Source organism: Malus sylvestris, chromosome 16 (genome assembly GCF_916048215.2).
Source record: "Malus sylvestris chromosome 16, drMalSylv7.2, whole genome shotgun sequence".
In the NCBI taxonomy this organism is placed as follows: Eukaryota; Viridiplantae; Streptophyta; class Magnoliopsida; order Rosales; family Rosaceae; genus Malus; species Malus sylvestris.
Genome location: NC_062275.1, coordinates 7,502,796 through 7,522,671, shown reverse-complemented (window position 1 = coordinate 7,522,671; position 19,876 = coordinate 7,502,796). Strand labels below are relative to the sequence as shown.

General features: G+C 38.2%; 4 protein-coding genes across 17 annotated transcripts; 2 read left to right on the top strand and 2 right to left on the bottom strand.

Annotated features, from left to right (window-relative positions):
• The first annotated feature begins 348 nt into the window (after positions 1–348).
• LOC126606650 (uncharacterized) lies at positions 349–2,787 on the top strand. Its single transcript, XM_050274031.1, has 4 exons — positions 349–660; positions 743–836; positions 923–1,003; positions 2,585–2,787. Exons 1-4 carry the CDS (start codon positions 657–659, stop codon positions 2,733–2,735), a joined length of 330 nt encoding a protein of 109 aa, XP_050129988.1. The 5' UTR covers positions 349–656; the 3' UTR covers positions 2,736–2,787.
• A 1,084-nt stretch (positions 2,788–3,871) lies between these two features.
• LOC126607459 (uncharacterized) lies at positions 3,872–6,845 on the top strand. Its single transcript, XM_050275042.1, has 4 exons — positions 3,872–4,485; positions 4,941–5,378; positions 5,492–5,798; positions 6,307–6,845. The coding sequence occupies exons 1-4, from the start codon at positions 4,003–4,005 to the stop codon at positions 6,447–6,449; spliced, it is 1,371 nt and encodes a 456-aa protein (XP_050130999.1). The 5' UTR covers positions 3,872–4,002; the 3' UTR covers positions 6,450–6,845.
• Positions 6,846–7,266: 421 nt separating this feature from the next.
• Positions 7,267–13,858, bottom strand: LOC126607458 (cyclin-dependent kinase G-2-like). 14 transcript variants are annotated; one of them, XR_007617605.1, is made up of 10 exons: positions 11,587–13,857; positions 10,971–11,106; positions 10,750–10,838; positions 10,446–10,557; positions 10,262–10,368; positions 9,888–10,172; positions 8,932–9,017; positions 8,685–8,851; positions 7,823–8,016; positions 7,267–7,733 (listed from the first exon to the last, which is right to left on the bottom strand). XR_007617605.1 is itself a non-coding variant. In XM_050275041.1 (7 exons), exons 1-6 carry the CDS (start codon positions 13,320–13,322, stop codon positions 10,073–10,075), a joined length of 2,280 nt encoding a protein of 759 aa, XP_050130998.1. In that variant the 5' UTR covers positions 13,323–13,857; the 3' UTR covers positions 9,465–9,657; positions 10,030–10,072. The 14 variants fall into 14 exon arrangements, 4 of the variants coding, with proteins under 4 accessions (XP_050130998.1, XP_050130997.1, XP_050130996.1 ...); XR_007617609.1 differs by having other exon boundaries at positions 7,267–8,016; positions 9,888–9,957; positions 10,030–10,172; XR_007617603.1 differs by having other exon boundaries at positions 7,267–8,016.
• Positions 13,859–15,173: 1,315 nt separating this feature from the next.
• Positions 15,174–17,382, bottom strand: LOC126609380 (uncharacterized protein At3g61260-like). The gene is made up of 3 exons (XM_050277314.1): positions 16,069–17,382; positions 15,868–15,949; positions 15,174–15,505 (listed from the first exon to the last, which is right to left on the bottom strand). Exons 1-3 carry the CDS (start codon positions 16,875–16,877, stop codon positions 15,296–15,298), a joined length of 1,101 nt encoding a protein of 366 aa, XP_050133271.1. The 5' UTR covers positions 16,878–17,382; the 3' UTR covers positions 15,174–15,295.
• Positions 17,383–19,876: the final 2,494 nt, after the last annotated feature.

The window sequence follows — 19,876 nt, the reverse complement described above, 5'->3', positions numbered from 1 at the left end:
CTTGTTCGAAACCCATACATGACCTTTGGTAATATTCAATAGATCTTTGTGAAATGGGACTTTATTTTCGTTTGACTTTTCCTCATGGTTTTGTAGCAACTCCATCCTATTTGAAATAGGACTTTTTGAAACTTTAAGAGAATGAAGGGCCGGACCCCCCCCCCTCCTTTTTTAACTTTTCTTTTGAAATTTCAAACCCATTTGTCATGGGATTTTGACCCATTTAATCCAAGACCCAAGTTTTCATTTAGCCTGACAGCAGGCTTTGCTTTCTTTTTTTTTTATTTATTTTATGTGTTTTTAAGGCTTCAAGTTCTAGGACTTCCAATTTCAACCACTCTTTTTTTTTCTTCACGTGAGCACTCCCATGTGAGGTACAATTTTCACTTTTTGTTTTTGTGGCTGAGACTTGAAGGCGAAGTGGGTCTTCAATATTTACTTTCTTTGAGCAGACTCCCACGTGAGGGGTTCAGTTAATTCACCCCCTCTGCTTGCAAGATGGTTTCAAAGGAATCCTCTTTTTCCTTGGCTCTTGACGCACAGTGTTCTTCTACCAGAAGCTAAAGGCAGCTCCACAATTTTTGAGCTCCCGTTGATTTCGCCATATTTTTTTGAAATTCCTTTTGGATTTGTCAGCCGTTGATTTCCAAACGAAGATGGGTAAGCTCGGTAGAATTCAAACTCTTTTGAATTGTTCTGATTTATCTTCTTTCCTTAAACTGTAGAGACCTTTTTTATGTAGGTCTCGGGCTCTCTCTTCTTTCTGCTGTACCATCTTGTTTATGCTTCTCTTGTGTACCGAAAATTCAAAGCGAAAAGGAGAAAATAACCAACAGGTCATTCTATTTTCGTTTTCTATTTTCTGTACTTGATTTGGGGTGGGTTGAAGCTGCTCTGAACTGTGAAAAAATTTTTTGTGTAGGCGTCGCAGACTTTGTTTGTTGGATATACTATTTGCAGTACCGAGTTCGTTGAAAACAATTGTTGATTCATGGCTCCAAAGGTGGGAATTACCCCCCCTGAAATTTGTAGTAACGCACCCATTTCTTCTTTTTTTTTTTGTTTCTATTTGTATGTTGCCTTCGATGCTTTTCCATTTGAATGTCATGTGAGTGGTTTTAAAATAGCCATGCTCATGGTAGTCTGCTTGTTTTTCTTTCTCATCAACATTAGTCATCCATAACTTTTTGTCCTCAGTACCCATGAGTAAATATAGTTTGATATTTGAAGTATTTTACACGGCATGTTTCTTCCAACATGGCTGCTCCTTTTTTCAAACATGACAGCTACCTTTGACATCTTAGTCAAGTATAGCTAATGTCAGTACCCGTGAGAAAATATAGGTTGGTGTTTGGATTGTTTTACACGGCATGCTTCCCTAAATATAGCTGCACCATTTTTCCAAACACAACAGCTATTTGTCCCATGCTTTAACTTTTGTTTTGGTGAAGTCCCATGCTTTAACTTTGGTCCACCTTGGAAACACTTGAACAAACATCATCAACTTTGCTGGAGCTTTATAAATATAAAGGGAAATATCCTCTTTTCTGACGTTTCCTTTTCCTTGGACTCTTATCCCCAATGGTTTTCATAGAGTTTTTAGCCAAAGCCATCCTCCATGTTTTGTACCCGTGGGTAGCAAAAACAAAAACACCAAATAGAATAATTTCTTCTCTCTTTCTTGAGTTGCATCTTTGTATATATTGACTCCTTGCTGTCCTTTCTTCATAGAGACCAAATATGAGTCGGTCAAGGGGAGCAAAAGTTGTATTTTGCTTCTTTTCCCTTGTTTATTTGTCCACAAATGCATCTGTTTTGGACTGTAAAGAATGAGTTTCCTCTGGCTTTATGCAACACGGCATTTGCCAAACCCATCTATTTCAAGTCGCATAATGTACAGACGACAGGTATAGGTTACTTTAGACTTTGATTGGAACTTCACGGGGTGGTCTAGGCCACCCTGAAGAAATTCATGGGATTCTTGGAGATTATCTCTGCTGCTTGTTAGTGGGGAACTGGTAGATTTGTTCAGAGTCTCCACCTCTATCTGTTTGGTGCAGGAAAATACCAGACAAAGAAACAAAAGCAAAAAGGCTAAAAGAAAGATTAGGAAAAACAAATCATTTGCCGTGGACCTCTGCATATTCTTCCCCTTTCTTTTATTTTTGCCTTCTATTTGTTTCTCTATGGTGGTCTATGCCGCAATGCTTTTTGCGTTGCTCTGCTTTTGTTCTTCCTGCAACGAAACAAGAGACAAAGAAAATAATTTAAATAGAACTTGTTTCATACCTGGTGATGAATATTCTTCTTTGGTTCTTAACTTGAAAGCACGAAGGTTGAACTGCTTGCTCTCTTTCCTGGCAGCACCTTGTTGCTTTTGATATTTTCTCTAAAAGTTGCTCTTATTTTCGGCAGAGTTTCCCCTCTTTTTTTTGTGTCCTTTTTTTTTGTTGCAGCTGATGCCCATTTATAGGCATCATAGGAGGGTTCTAGAGCTTGTTACGTGGGGAGAAGATGGAGGGCATGACTTCCTGCCACTCTCTCTTAACCCCTCTTAACTGACCCCACGTTTTTTTTGTTGCAGGAAAGGAGGAACCTGTTTATTACTTCCCCCTTTTGTAGGAAATTTTTCCTTATTATTTTTTATTTATTTATTTATGGATATTTGGTTTGTATGTAAAGCCCATTCTTATCTTTTGGGCTGGTTTACATCCTTGTTTTGCCTTATAGCCTGACCCAATTTGTATGGACTCTATTTTTTTTATGTTGTATATTTTTGTTGTTCAACACACTCCACACTCCCAAGAAATTTTTAGTTGTGATAAGAACACAGATAATACATCACGTGTTTTGATGCAAGTGGTGAAAAATTTTAATTTTTAAGTTATTAACCTTTTAACATACATAACTCACCATTTATATAGGGACACGTAATATACCATCTCATATGACGGTTACATTGAAAAATCTCTCTACACTCCTAAACTCTCTCCCTAATCACCGATCCCCCACCAATTAATTAACCTTAAACCCCAATCAAGATCGCATAATCCTACGTGCTTAATTAGCTTAGTTGTCACATCTCATGTGTTTGACCAGCGATTGCTCTTCGTGTCCGGCTATAACTCGGCCGAACATGTTTTTTATTTGGCGGGAACATGGAGCCTTCGAGTTCGACAAAGTTGGTGTCCTAAAATCTGAAAAACAAAACCATATACAAAGATTATAGATCCGACACTTGTTGCACACTCGTTGCAAGTCACTTTCTGTCCCTTTTGATCCCCGTACCTGTCGCTCAATCATCTGTTTATCTTGCCATTGAAGAATTCCAGAACAAAAATTAAAGAGGAACAGAGAAAGTGCAAAAAAGCAGATTCCAATTTTCAGTTCTCTAGGTTAAGTATATTCCTAAGTGTTAAATTGACAAATGATAAGATAATTATATTATTTTATTAAAATTACGGCGGAAATTAAAGAATTTGAGTAAAAAAATTGTAATATACTGCTTTAAACCACTTCGTTAAACCGATGCATTTCGTTGTCTACGGCTTTTATTTTATAGAATTTAACGAAAAATTTTTGATACTGTTTATTTTAACGAAAAATTATATTTTTACACTAAAAAAATCAATACTAGTACTATTCCTTTTACATTTTATTTTGTTGTTATCGTTAAAACTCAAAGTTTTCAAACTATTTTCATTAGTACTTCTGGTACTGTTTACTTTAACGAAAAATAATATTATATTGTTTTACTTTTATTTGATTGCTTCCGGAACAAATATTGAAGATTTAGGAAGGAAAAAAGGAAAGAAAAAAAAAACCTGCGTTTGATCTCTGTTTCTTTAACCCGACGACAGACTGAGCCTGTAAACTAATTTGTAAAAAGCTTCCAACTTTCCTATTTAAAGCACCAAAATCTCAACTTGGTTGCCACCATTTTATCTCTAAGCCCACCATAATCTCAGCTTTAAGCTCAATAATTAAGCTCATAATCCATCCATGGCGGACGTTTTTATAAAAACAGAGGAGCCACCTTCCCAACTTTCCCCTCTTCTCGATTCTAATAACAATAACAACCACCACCACATCGACCCTCACAGCAACCGTCATCTGGGAGGAGAAGAAGAATACAAAGATACCCCATTGGACCAAACCCTCCAATGGCTAGAAACGTTTCTCTCTCTCTTGGGCTTCAACCAATCTTCTTGGTTGAGCCTTGCCCTGTCCTGGACGGCTCTGGCTCTCATCGGTGTGGCTCTTCCGGTGGTTGTGCTTGTGGTGTTCAACTGCTCCGACTGTAAGAAGTATCAGATTAAAAGGTTCGAGCTCGTTATCGTGGGCTCGCAAGCGATTCTGGCAGCGGTCTCTGTGCTCTGCATCTCCCCCAGGCTTCGCAAATATGGCATTCGGAGGTTCCTCTTTGTCGATCGCTATAGTGGTCATATCGTTCGGTTTCGAAACGATTACATCAAGCAGATTAAGGTATGTTCATAGCTTGAAATGATTTACTTGATAGTTTTACAAACATGCTGTTGTGCTTTTGCATTGTATACATCAACCCGGAAATTCTACTATGCTCCAGTGTATGGCATATTCGTGAGGGGAGCATTTATACTAGCAAACTAGAATTTTCCTTACATCAACTTCAAATGTGATGATATGTGAACCTTCAAAATTCTTCTTATATGTATACATAACGTGCTTACCAAAATTCAGCATGTTTTCGTTGCTAATTTGAGGCCTACAGGCTGCGGAAAACATAATCGAAATCTTCCATCCTCGCGTTCTCTCAATTTCGCATCTGTTTAGTAATGCTCATAGGAATAGGATATGCACCTTTATGTTACCCCTTCTGAGAGTAACTTGCCGTCTTTCACTAACTGCAGCATCCAAATTCTGTCAGTAAGTTGTGTCATCTGTTTATTTGAACTTCACAGGATTCTTTCCGATTGCTTGTTCGGTGGGCACTGCCATGTTTTCTTTTGAAGACACTGCGTGAGGTCGTCCGCATGATATACGTCCATCACGATTCATGGGGGTGGGGGAAATCAGTTGGTGTACTGTTCACTTTGGTTCTATCATGGGCTTATGTGAGTACAATCACTCTAACAGCCAGCATTTTGTTTCACTTGGTCTGCAATTTGCAAGTTATCCACTTCGACGATTATGCAAGGCTCCTGGAAAGGGAATCTGATGTGCTGGTATTTATGGACGAGCATATTCGTCTGCGCTACCATCTCTGTAAAATAAGTCACAGGTTCCGAATCTTCCTTCTCCTGCAGTTCATAGTTGTCACCGCAAGCCAGGTTGTCACTCTATTTGAGACCACAGAATACAGGGGAGACATCACTGTCATAAATGGCGGCGATTTTGCAGTAAGTTCAATGCTTTTTGTGTATGTATCAGTAAATTAACTTCTCGCTCTTACAAGCTTAGATTCAAACCATAACGCATTGAATTTCCCTCCTTTTTTCCCCCAAAATTTCAGGTCTCCACAATTGTTCAAGTTGTTGGCATTATTCTCTCCCTGCACGCAGCGACCAGAATTTCCCATAGAGCGCAAGGCATAGCGACAGTTGCCAGTAGATGGCATGCGTTAATGACATGCACTTCTAACGATACATCTCACAACAGAAATTCAAACTGCTTGGTGAACCCAGAGGCTGCCGACACATTGAACTCGCTGCAAATAAGCTACTCCGAGAGTGACTTGGAGTCGATGGATTACGTTCCAATGCCTACAAATACACAGTTAGCTTCATACATGTCTTCCTATCACAGGAGACAAGCTTTTGGTATGGATCAGCTTACACTGCCTCTAAAATACATCTGATTCCTTTTCCAGCAACATTTTTTAACTTTAGAAATTAGTCTAACAATGCATATGAACACGAACCAGTTCTAAATTTCTTGTTTTATTGGAATCGAAGTATATTTTCCATCTTTTCTAATTGATATTAGTTGGCTATGGATGGATCGCGTGTTTAAATACTCAAAATGTCGATTTATAGTTTAATGAATAAGCATTAGACAAGCATATCAATCCTTCCAAGACTCATTTACAAGCCCCTAGCCTCGCATACAAATCATCGAGGCTAATGGCCCAACACGGAGCTTTGTTCCATGTTGGTGAAGGTTTCGTTTATCAGCTTGGTAGCGGACACTTCGATTCCAGTGTCTCAGACTTCGCCGTGCATTTCAAAGCCGAAATTTTGTGTCATATATGGTTTTCTATGTACATTATCTCTTCAGTTCCATTGGTTTTCAATTGTCTCATGATTTTCCCTTTGTTCTCCAATGCAGTGTCATACTTGCAAACCAATCATGGGGGGATCACAATTTTTGGATGGACAGTCGACAGAGCCCTCCTCAACACAATTTTCTTCATTGAACTGTCTTTGATCACCTTTGTTCTTGGAAAGACATTAGTTTTCACGTCGACTTGATGCACGCCGCTCGATCCACGGCCACATTAGCGTCGTGAAATCAACCTGCACAAATGAAGTTAAAGATCAACGCCCACATATGTCGATCTTTTTCGGTTTGCACCTTCATCTCTTTGGTTGGAATTACAGATTCGCGCCTAAATCGTAGATTTGTTCTGCTTGGCAGCGTCGTCTCTTCGATTACATTCGAAATGCCGAAATCATGCTGCTTGTTTGTATACTTGATTGTTGATTACTTGATTACTTGATTGCACTCGAAATACCGAAATCATGCTGCTTCGTTGTATACCGAAAACATAGGAGAAGATTATTTATTTATTTATTTATTTTGGTCGATAGTTTGTGTTTTTGGTAATCATATCTCCATGTAATAAATAAAGAGTGTTGTTATTCTCACTCCAATGCCCTTATCTCCTTACTCATTTTTTAATAAAATTTTTAATTACAAGTTTGCTTATTTATAAAATGACCGATAAATATCTTATAAGATATATAATAATAATAGGTTAGGTGCGAAAAGAAAACATGAGCCTAAACTTACATTGGATTCTGAAAGGAATGGACAAAACATAAACCGTATTCTTAAAAAAGACACGAAGGATGACGATAAAAGGAATTCTAAAATGAATAAATGTGGACGCCTTTTCTAATTAAAAGGCAAGAAGCCAACAACTAATAGTGATTGGATATTGATGGTAGTTATTGAAGTTTTTAATCACATAGCAACAGAGTATTTTTGAAGGTCATTCAGTTACTGGTAAATTGCCGTCGGAGAGCTATTTTAAGGATAATAGTGGGTGAAAAAATAACATTTCAGTTCTGAACTTTTAAAGGTGGGTGAAATTATAGACACCGAAGGTTCTCTAAAGTTTTGAAGTTGCAAAAGCTGTCCTCAGAGTTTCGGATTGTCGTGCAACAAGCTAAAATGCGAACACGTAACTGGATCGCCATGTATCGACGAAACCCCACTTGTAACTTGGACAGGTAAGTCGAGTTATTATTTACAAACAGAAACCAAAAAGGAACGCAACGAAGAGGATTGCACCATCCGCCAGAAAAAAGGAAGACATCCTTTGAGACGAGGCAGCACAGCGCCCATTTGCTGTGCACCTTCCAAAAGACCAACACGTCTGCCGAACCCAATTGCAACAATTTTCACCTCGGTACCAAGGTTTCTTTGCCGCGCGACACAGAATACAGCGTAAACTAAACATCAAATATTTGGAATGGATCGAAAACGAATGACATCAATACCCTACTGACTGCTCAGCGCCCAAAAACAACCTAACATTTTCGGTCATGTGGAACAGAATTTGAGTCGCACATAGGCAGATCATTAGCTGTGATCGTGCATAAACTTCATCAGCCAATACCTGTACGTGCGCGGGAAACGCCTCTACCGCCCTAATCTGCCTGTCGAACCTCATCAGCCCCCCACCTGCAGACAATATATGGCAAACTATGTCTATATTCCACCTAGGATCTCCTCATACGATATTTGGTTAAGTGAATGGGAAGCGAACAACTATATTCCGTCTTCAAGCAACCCATTCGACTCCAGCCATGCCTATAATGAAATTACGACACAAATAAGCAACAACCAAGTATCAGATAAGGAGCATCCTCTTATTCATTAAAGATAAAAATTCAGGAAACCCATTTATGGATACAAAACTATAAACGTTGCACCATATGCCGACGAGGGTCGTTACATACTGAGAGTCCATATCAAGGTACAGAATAGTCATTTTGCAATCATAATCACATCTCCAAATGACCAACACACATATTTATAATAACACATGCAGAAAATCAAGACACAGCACAACTGGCGGAAAATCAGCTGGAGTTTCCACCAAACCATGTATATAAAGTTATAAACCATAGTCTATATGCTTTGAGTTGGTCATCCCTACACATTAGCAGACCAACATAAACGTGCCCAAATCGTAACTTCTTGTAAACAGCAGTTTCAAACTAATTACACCATCGCACTAACTTATATCCAAAGAAAAAGACTCGTATAAAGCTAAGTTTTCACAAGATAGTGTATGAGAACCAAACCCAAGTATTCCTAAAGATACAGGCATTAGCTTGTCAACGTTGTTCATATAGAATAACTTGGACCAGAATTCATACCCTCGTTTATGTCCTCTGAAAAATGCATGAAACAAGACGAACACACAAAAGAAAGTGCTAGATTACAAAATATGTTTATATGGCTAGTCCAACTACCATTTCAGTCTTTATGCATTCCGATTTTAAGCAGCATTGAATTTTATTCAATTATATGAACTGTCCTGGAATTGCAACCAGAATTGGAATATGAACTGTCCTGGAATTGCAACCAGAATTGGTTTTTATTCTTCATTTTCCTTTCTAACGCATTTCTCAATACTCTTCTGAAAAACAAAAGAAAAAGCATACGCTAAAATGCCATCAAAATAATTCACATAAAAAACCATTAGGCTTTGCATAGTACCTCTAGTTTGCCAGTAGGAACAACTAATTGAAGTTCTATAAATTCCTGGAAGTGCAGGAAACCTCCTCAATTTGCTTGCTTTGATACTGCAGTGACATGCGCAGATATACGTCATAAAAAAATCTACAACTGGTGAAATGTTGATTCTTCACGCCACCAGAAGCAAAAACGGGAATAACTGGACAAAGTGAATCGTTTTTCATGTCCACAGGTACTGATGGAGGTCAAAATACCAAAAATGACGCTAAGAAGGCCACTTAAGTAATAAAGAATGAACCACTAAACCAACACAGGGTAACCATAGAATAGACTCAATTTGCTATGAACTCACTGAAAATTTGCAAACAGAAGAACTACACTAAGCAAGCAATAAAGTTGATATCTGAAAAACTCGGCTCCTACCCAGTACAAAAGAGAATGGAAATAGTTACAGTTCTCGTGCACATCAATCAGAAAGATAAAATTACCATGAAACCAGTCAGGTGCAGCAATGAATTTTATACATCTTTTAAGGGCTTTAACTTTCAAGAAGCTACTGAAAAGACATATGTTCACTCTCCAACAAATGTTTTAAAATGGATACACTGTCTATATTAAAATCAAATAATCCCCGTATGGCTTAAAATCTTCATCCCCCAGAACATTCCACATATATCAATATGGTAACTGACAAACTCTTCATCAAGGAAAAGTAAAGAACGCCCCTCCACTTTACACCTACCACCTCTTGCAAACACAACGTTAATATTAAATATGTCCTAATATAACTGGCAGTGCTAATATTGAAAAGCAAAAGAGCGCTGTTTACAATGTACCAATGAAAATAGGTTACATACACAAGTTTCAGTTGAAACTGATCCTCTTTAAAGAAAAGGCAATTAAGCCACACCATGCAATGAAAGCAATGTCACAGATGCATTCTTATATGATGATCAAAGATGAGAGGCAAAGTTGACCTGCAACAAATCTTGGTTGACAGGGAAGGCATACAATAATACATTCTCCAACCAAATCATGAAGAAATGCCTGCTAAAAAACAGCACAAATGATCGTCTGACATAGAACGTTTGCAACTTCCGTTCAAAGCATGTCTCTCACCTCAGCCATGTGCAATAGGGTGCTGATCACTGATTCATTTCTACTAGCCAAACACACCACCAGTTCCTATTTGCCCTTGCTGCAACTCCTTTCTACGTTGCTCTTCCAAAGGATCTGGACTCTTTAAAACTCTCCGCGTGCGCCTATTTACAACATGAAATTTGTTAAATGTAGGAAATCAAGTCCCAAGTACACGCGGGACTTATTTGTAGCATTAGATAGATCAAGGTACCTGTCCTGAGCATGTTGAGCAGGAAAGGTAGGCATGAACTCCTTTGTTGTAGGAAGAGGAACTTCACGAAACCACTCATGATTCAGAGCATCTCCAGCTGTAATTCTCTGTATAAAATACAGTGCATGTATAAGTAACTATACCAATAATACCCAAACAAGGCAAGTCTAGGTAGCAGACTTACCTCCTCAGGATCATAAGTTAGAAGCCTGTTCAACAAATTAAACCCAGCATCAGAAAGTACTGGAGATCCAGTAAATGCCGTAGCTGGGAACTTCTTGCGCAAAAGATTATACCTGAAAGAAACAGGTCAGAAGTTAATGCATAAATGAAAAACTTAGAACTGAAAGCATCACCAATGGAGGCCAGATAGCCACATCAGAATCACCCAAAGCTGGAAGCCTGGGAAAACAGCGGCAAGAATAAGAACACCAAGATGTCATGATAAAAAAAATTGGGAATCAGTTCATGAATATATTCATACTTACGGGTGCTTAACAAAGTTGACCTTCACTCCAGGAAGCTTGGAATAGCCGGGCCAGATCGTCTCATTTGGTGTGCCAAGGATTTTAAAAATCTGCAGTTATTATAATTTTTTTTTTTTTGAGAAATGCAGTGATTATATAAAAATAAAATAACTAAATCCACCAGTATATGAGTGAGTGAGAGCGTAATCAAACATCAAGCACGTCAAATAAAATTAACTTACCTTGTCAAGTTGATCAAATTCAGTTTTCCCATTGAAAAGTGGCTCCTTTGATAATAGTTCAGCCATGATACAACCAAGTGACCACATATCGATAGCTGTTGAATATTCCTTCGCTCCCAACAGAAGTTCCGGTGCCCTGCATTGAAAGAGCATCAATGACTAGAACATCCAAGGGTATACGGAAGCATGGATCTACGTACAACATACACATACACAAGCACACAGGTAAAAGGCAAACAATAACCCACACATAAAAAACAAAAATCAGAGGAAAGACAATTGTGGAAAACAGGACCAGTTAGATCAATGGTTTTTATCACATTAAACCCATCATGACTAACATACGCTGAGTTGGAATCAACCTTGAAATACAAGGAGAGATACCAAGAATACAAAGCTAATTGAACAGACAAATTACTTGAGAATAAAAAGAACTGAATCCAATAACAGTAGAAAAAACCATGAAACCATAAAGTCAATCTTGAAAATCAAAGTGGAAGTCGTCAACCAATTAAAAAAAAATCAAAGATGAAGTAATAGGTTAAACTGATAAGCATAAAACACCTAAGGATGAAATGAAAAATAAAATAAAGAGCAATGGGCAGTTGCAGCTCACCTGTACCAAAGAGTAACCACCAAATGAGTATATGGTTTTAAAGGACTCCCATACTGACGAGCCAACCCAAAGTCACATATTTTCAACTCACCCCGGTTATTCATAAGCAAGTTTGATGTCTTCAAATCTCGATGAAGCACCCAATTATCATGGAGATATTTCACACCTGCTAATAACTGGAGCATAAGGCATTTAACTTCACTCTGACTGAATGGCTGCTTCTTTGTCTCCATGAGTGCTTTAAGATCATGTTCCATGTATTCCATCACCATAAAAATACTATCAAGGTTACTCCCCACCACCACTTCCTTCACATCGACAATTGATGGGTGATGAAGCGAAAGAAGAATGTTTATTTCCCTAAGAGAAGTCAATGGAAAACCTTCTCTTTCCTTCTCCATCTTTACCTTCTTCAAGGCCACAATTTCTTTAGTTTTCTTATCCATAGCTCTATATACAACACCATAAGTGCCTTCATCTATCTTGTTTAGTCTCTCAAACTCGTCAACACTTCTACAACCCTGAAGCATGTTTACACTTCTTTGTGGAGGGGCTGCAGGTTCAGCTGTCTCACGAGAGTTATTGTCATCATCTGAATTTGTTTCTGACTGACTAACACTAGAATCATTATTACCAAGATCCTTGTCAGTGTCCATATAGTCATCCCTCTCTGAATCATTATCCTGGTAAACATCCCTACTGGAAGACCTTGTATGGGCATCTCCTTCATCAGATTCAGATGACTGCCCTCTTGCTCGTTCAGACTCATCTCTCTTAAGCTCCCCTGACTCGGGGGTTAATGAATTATTCTGTACTCTATCTTCCACTAACCCTACCAGAGGTATTTTCTTCCTCCTTTTAGGCATTTCCTTGTTCTCTAGAATTTCACCTTCATCCCCAGGTGAATTATTTCCTGCTGCCCATCTTGAAGATGATATATTCCGGGTGGGAACATATTCTTCATCTCCTAGCTGCTCTGCTTCATGATCATCACCCGATTTCTGATTTGGTGAAGATATCCCTAATGGAGACTCAGAAACACCATTGCTAACAGACCGAGATCCCACCGGTGCCTTAACTGGTGAGGAAGATTGTAAATTCTCGACTTGATCAATTTTAGCTGAAGATATTTGTACGCTGTTATCTGAAATAACATTGGGAGACTGATGATGTACCCTAGACAATGGAGGTTGTGGAGGAAGTGCTGCTGCCACTGTGGTAATCCTATTTTTTGATAGATTACTCACTCCTTGGTCATCTCTATCCCAGACAATTGGCGAAAACTTCCTTTTCCTCTCTTTCGGAGACTGAGTTCCATTCTCCACCACTTTTGGAACCATATTTTCTTTGACCTGCACTGCAGATTCAATAGCATCGTCAGACCCACTCTCACTCGACAATTCACCAGGTTCCCTGTCCAATGCCCTAAGAGAAAACCCACAAGGCTTGGGCCCACGGCTCACAACCCGACCACTGCTATTGCTTGAATCACTCCTACTCGAAGAGGAGCGATACCCACCACCATTAGCCGCATTCCCCTCCTTAAAATCCTTCTGCCTAACCCTAATTTTATCTCTCAAATCCCTAACTTGACCCCTTTCAACATCAGGGTTTCCGTTCCTAATCCGTTCATAGTCCTCCTTGGCCGTAGCAAAATCCTTTCTTGGCAACTCAAAACCGGACTCTCGTTCCCTGAACTCATTTTCACGATAACCCCCATGTCTTCCAGCAGCCATAAATCTCTATATCCAAAGCTCTAAAGCACCACGGAATAGAGAACCCTTATCCCAATTCAAGTCAGCTATAAACCCTAACCCTAAACCCCCACAAAATCAGACCAATCACTTCCCCAATATTTGAATTGAAAAATCACAAAATTCGAAGAAATTGAATACGAACCCTAAGTCCGACCGGACTCGGATCCAAAAACAAAACGAATTTCAAACAATAGAGCAGAAAACAGTACCAGTTACTTATTCAATTCACGAGCTATGCAGCCACGGAGATTATTCGATTTCGAAAGGAAACCCTAGAAATTGAACAAGAAAAGAATAGGAAGCTAAGAAATTGATAAATATAGGTGCAATTGGGGGAGTTAGGGTTTGAAAAGATTTGATTGATACTGTTTCAAAGAGAGAGACGGCGACCGCCGATTGTAAGCGAAAGGAAAGCCCTCGAAGGAAGACGGAGGAGAAGGGAGACGGAAATGAGTGCGGACGCGGGTGCTTCAGATCGGATTGGGCTTTTGGTTTCGCCAACTTTATTTTCCTGCTTTTATTTTTTTTTTTTGTTTTTAATTATTTATTCAATTGGCAAAATACCGGTTGACTCCCGCCTCCCGGTAATATTTTTGTTCAGCATCAGAAATTTTTGACCAAGAAAAAACTATCTACTGTTTTGCCCTATCAAAATATTTTCTGTCTCGGCAAAGTTTTTAGTGTAATTGTTTGATCATCTTTCTTATAAATCATTATATTTACCAAGTATTAGTATCAAATTCTCTACAAAATGTTTTTTTAATAATTTTACTGTCGTATTTTCATATTTCTCTCGTCACGTGATTAGAAATATTATGAATTTGCTATCAATATAAATCTCTCACGAACCAAATGTTGGGTTTCACTATTTCACTATCTTTTTTTTCTCTCTTCTTCATGCGAATATGTAACTGCTTCACTTTTGACTTTACCCCAAATGAAATTTTTCTTATTTTGGTTAAGGAGGAATTTGAAATTCGTAATTTTCGCTTGTAACGTAAGTTAGATTTCTATACGAGTTTACCAACTTTCCATTATGAGAAAATTGCTTATTTGTTACAACAAAATGTTCTTTGTTAAATAGTTGGCATGGTGCTCGTGAGCTATCTAATAGGGCGATGTCTAACCCGGTCCTGTTCGTGTTAGAGTGCTCTTATCCTGGTTTCAATGGCTTCCGTGGATCGCTCTTTCTATCGTTATCAATGGAATGCCCCTATCAGTAAAGCTTATGGGTTGCTATTGCGCTTCCCGTTCCCTTGTGTCATGATGGTTTACGGGCCCTTCACGAGCTCTGACACCAAACATTCAATTCAATAAACAATAAAGAAGTTCATAGAATGAAGGGGATTCTTTATCTTGTTTTACTCGTTCTTATGTTGTGGTTGGCCTTATCCGATCCGAATTTTCTATTCGTTTTATAGGAACACAAGAGTGAGAGGGCAAAATAGATTGAAATGGAGTAAAAAAGCGCTCTGATGAAGCTGATGAAGGTTCTATATTTCTTTCTTTCATTAACTCCTTGGTTAAATTCATAGGGGTTAAATTCATACCCAATCCAGCTCCTTGTCATTCGATTACGGATTAGTAATCATGTCCTTAATAGCACGAGACTGATTTGACGGATTAGTAATCATGTTCTTAATAGCACGAGATTGATTTGACAAGAGCAAGTTACATGCTTTTCCTCCATACCAAACACAGACGCCCCCATAAGCATACAAACAACATAAAAGTACGTCTTATCCCACTAACTGGAACAGAAGGTTGCAAACCAAAAAATAAAATTATTGTAGAAAAAAAAATGATATTGGTGAATTGGGGAGTACCAAATTATTATAAGAAAAATAAATAAATATGATAAAATTCTACAGGGTTCAGATTACATATTCAACAAGTGACAGGAAAGAAAAAAAGAAATAGAAATGGTAGATGTTACTGTACTAAAGAGATTGCTACCAGCAAAGAGAAGGCAGCTTGAAAGAGAAAGTAGAGGGCAAGTGACCAGTCCTCCTTATGTAATCTGCCTTTTCTGAAGTCCTCAAAGCCTTTTCATTGAGTTTGGCCTCAGCGTTCGCCCTCTTTTCTTCGGCTATTCTTCTTGTTGCTGCGAGTTTATTCGTTAACTTTTCTTGACCCCGAGTTTTCATTCTCTCCGCTTTCACCTGGTAGCACACCGGAAATTACAAGTCAGAAAGCTGCATTTCGGTAGGAACTGGTACATGGTTAACTGTGTTTATTTCGTTGTAATGATGGAGAATAACTAAGCAAATGTGAAACCAATGTCACTGATTTGGATCTGCATTGTTCTTTTTCATGAAAAGAAAACTGAGCTGATGCTAGTTCTTTCTGGACTGAGGTGAGAAGCTGAACATTTGGCTCCTAGTAATAGGTCCCAACAATTATGTAATGTATAGCAAACAAAATGACCAACTCACAATTTCAATCTAGGATCTAAACAAGTAGAACAAACAGAAATTTTCAGAGAGAAGAACAAAAATCTGGGCAGAATCTAAAGAATGAGTACCTCCATTTTTCGCATTTCCATCTCGGCTTTCCTCTTCTCATGATTTTCCCAGGCTTGTATTCTCACCTCTTCACGCTTGTACCTACAAATACAATAAACAATTGCCCCAATAAGTCCCAACATTGGCGTTGAAAATACTCAAAGTAGCTGCAACTGGCTATAATTAACCAGCAAAAACAAAACAGAATATCAGAACCTCACCTTGCCATATATTTGGCACGTTCTGCTTCATCCCAAGCCATTGCCCTTGTTTCCAAGGGACTCGGTTTTGTACCTTGATCTGAACTCGGATTCTCAGCCATGTCCCTGCAAGCATTTGATTCTTCTACATAACGTTTCGCTGTGCCGCTCCCTCTCCCACAAGAACTGGCCTGATCATGACTACTTCTCCCCCCATCAGTGGATGTTTGATACCCCTGATGAGTGCCTTGCATCCCATGCTGACATGGCCTCACCGGCGTGGATGACCCCGAAGATATAGGGCTGCGCGCCACCGGGGTTGTGGCCCGGATAGGGGTGGTAGTTCTTGAAGGCTCCTGGCTTGCAATAGGGGTCATTTCTGTCCCCATGTCCCTCAAACATATAGATCTCGTAGCCGCTGTCGAGTTCTCCATAGATTTTTTGCTGCTTCTCCACACTGAATCATCACAATCCACTTTCTTCGTCTCCACATCGTACTGATTCGCCATAGCTGACCCAGGAAAGCCATTTTCTTCTTCTTGTTGGTGATGTTCTTCTTCTCCATCTGAATAGTCCTGCTCCTTCTGTGGCACAGGAGCTATGAGTCTCAAGTCATCAGCATTTGAATTTCTGGGTTTTGTTTTGGACTGGTTTTTTTCTGCTCCTCTGGACAATCCCACCAGCCATTTTTGTGCATCATCCCATTTGGAAGGTGTTGGTTTGCCTAAAGCTGTTCTGTGATGGGGTGTCCTGCTAGCTCCATTTGCTTTCTGAAACTCAAAATTTATACCACTACCCCCAGAAATCTCCTTATCTTCTATGGATCTCATCTTCCTCAAAATTCACAAATCTCTCTCTCTCTCTCTCTCTCTCTCTCTCTCTAGAGTCTAAACTAGAACTCCATTCCCTAGTATCCACTCACCCAAGTTGAAAAACATACTTTTTTTGCAGTCTGCAATTGCACAGAGCAAATTCTAAGCAAAACCAATAAGGCTAAAGATTCTATCTTTTTTAATTAACTTGCCTAACTTTATACTAAAACAGATCTGGGAGGCAAAAACCAGTCCAAATATCTCACCTCAGAAAAACAAAAACAACTAGGAATTATGCAGCTTGACAGATAACCATACATAAATACATAGATTTCTTCAGTAACATGCTTAGAGCACATGAGATGCAGACACCTGTATAATCTTCCTACCCACCAAGAAGTAGCTACAATGCAGATGGACAAAAAATTAATTATGTGAAACAAAAACTAATTAAACTAGGCAAAAACCCAGAAGAAAAAATAATATCTGAAACTTCCAAAACTGCAGCAATGGACCAGGGGCCCATCCGGGATTTATCCAAAAATGCCAACTAACCTCTAAAGATTAAACCTTTAAACCCCAATTAACCTGAAGGGTCAAATTTTTAATGCAGATAACCTGTTTGTAAAAAAGTCCTAACAGATAATTTAGGTTCACTCAGCAGCACAACTATTGAGAGATGGGTTTTGCAGAGGGAAAGGGATCCCTTCCTCCTAATTCACCGAATCAAGGATGCCATTGAAATTTGATTTAACAACTACAAACAGTGGCAGATTTTAAAAGGTATAATAATTTTAATCGTTAGATTAAATTTCAATAGCACGGATTTGTTGATTTAGTGAATTTTTGTAGAGGAAACCTTTGTCCTGTGACTGAGAATAATATTACCTTTTACGCATGGAATTTTGTGACAGCAGAATTTAGAAATGAAAGTTCAGATCCAGTCCGCCATTAAAATACTTAAAAGAAATGCATGGTGTTAACAGTAGTAAATGGACTTATTAGAAAACGAATTTACCTGGGAATTTGTGGACTGTATTTTTACCGAGAAAACTGCCAAGCTTTTTTTTGGAAAGCAAACTGCCAAGTTAGTAAAAAGCTACAACTTTAACACTTCACCTTTACCGTCGTCACTACTCACACAAGAGGAATATTGGGCAGAGTTTCGGTAAAAGCCCACAGGGAAATATTGTAACTGCTGCTTCCCAGACAGTGAAAAGATTTTGAAATACGGTTGTCCTTTCAGACCTTTTAAACGGTAACTAGCTCACGGTAGAAATATTTGTGTTGTATTGACAAGGTCCTGTTTAGAATCGAGAGATCTTAATGTTAACCGTTTAAGTTTTTTTAATAGAAATAAAGTGTGAAGTGTGTCAATTTGTTTGATGAGTTTATTGTTGTCAGCTGACCCTTATTACACGTTATAAGTATTGACATATACCAAAGTAATTTAATGAGTGCTATCAAGAACATTTTGTAAAGTGCTTACAACGCAACTTATTGAGTGTTGCTGCCAATATATTCCTAACAGACATTACATCAAATATTTGGTAAATATAAAAGGAATTCATACCAAACATTTGAAATGTCCTCGAAAAGCTTCACATATATATTTTTCGAACTCTTTATGGTTTGTAGACCACCTTGGTCCCACTATAAATCTTTCATTGCGTATTAAGAACACACCATCATTTCATTGGAAAAATGTTATTCACCCACTTATTTTTACCTCGCACACATCCTTGTTAATCTTCTGTCATTGATTTGATTTGACGATCAAAAAATTGAAAGGGGTTTATGATAAGTAAAAATAGGTGTGTGCTATCACCACCCCATTTCATTTCAGGTTTTATGGATATATGAGGCTAACCACATTATTTAGTATGGAGGTAAATTGTCTGCCCTCCTGTTATGATGCCCTTCACATCCCCTTTTATTTGTGCGGTCACGGTTAAGCCACGTTAACATTTTATATTGATTTTTTTTTAATAAAAGTAATAAGACAAAAAGTAATAGGAATATAAAATGTTGACGTGACTTAACCGTGGCTACACAAATTGGAGGGGATGAAAAGGGCACCATAACAGGAGGGCAGACAATCTGCCTCCATTTAGTATAATCACTATTTGACTTTAAAAAAAAATATTCTCACTAAATGTCATTATAACATATTTGACCGTCAAACGGTAACATTGTTAAAATACTTTTAAGCATTGCTGCCAAATCTCATAATTTGAGTGAAGTGCAATTAGTGATGGCGTCTGATGTACATTGAAAAATTAAGAACTTTCATGAGACTTCTATATTATAATATAACGTACCAATAATTCAGTATTATATATAAGTTTTGTTTCGTATGATATTATAGTATCACAAAAAATTATCTTTGATAAAGAGAGATTGATTCTCTCATGCAACTAATATTTAATCTTAATGTTGATACCATCCAATAAAAAGTTATTACATGACAAAAAATGTACTACTCGTCTAATACGCGATTGTCATGTAGTATATAACAAAATTTCGCTATATTGAACGTGTTGGGTTGAGGACACGTGGACGGTGAGGATGGAGAAGAGTGTCAGTGCTCATCTGATGCAATGTCGGGGGTGGGATTGATAATTGCAAGAGAATGTGGGGGACTGGCCATTTTCACGTGAATTTTCTGCTGCAAGGTCAGGGTGGGAACAAATAAGCTGCAATTGGTTAATAAATGATTGTATGGGCGTCATGTACGATGTCGTTTGGCTACTGAATGCCAAGACTGTGGTTTTTGTTTGATTAGTACGAACTTGTGGAAAGTGCTTTTAAACGACTGAATTCATTTTTTATATAAAATATTTTTAGGTTTTAAAATCATTTGCAGAGGAGTATTATAAATATTTATTTTATAATTAATTTACATGTCTATTAAAATTAATTAAAAAATATTTTATTTAAAAAGCGCTTTCAATTATCTCAATCGAGTTCTACTTTTACTAGCCAGTGGAAAAGTGGGCAGTGTCAATTTGGTAATT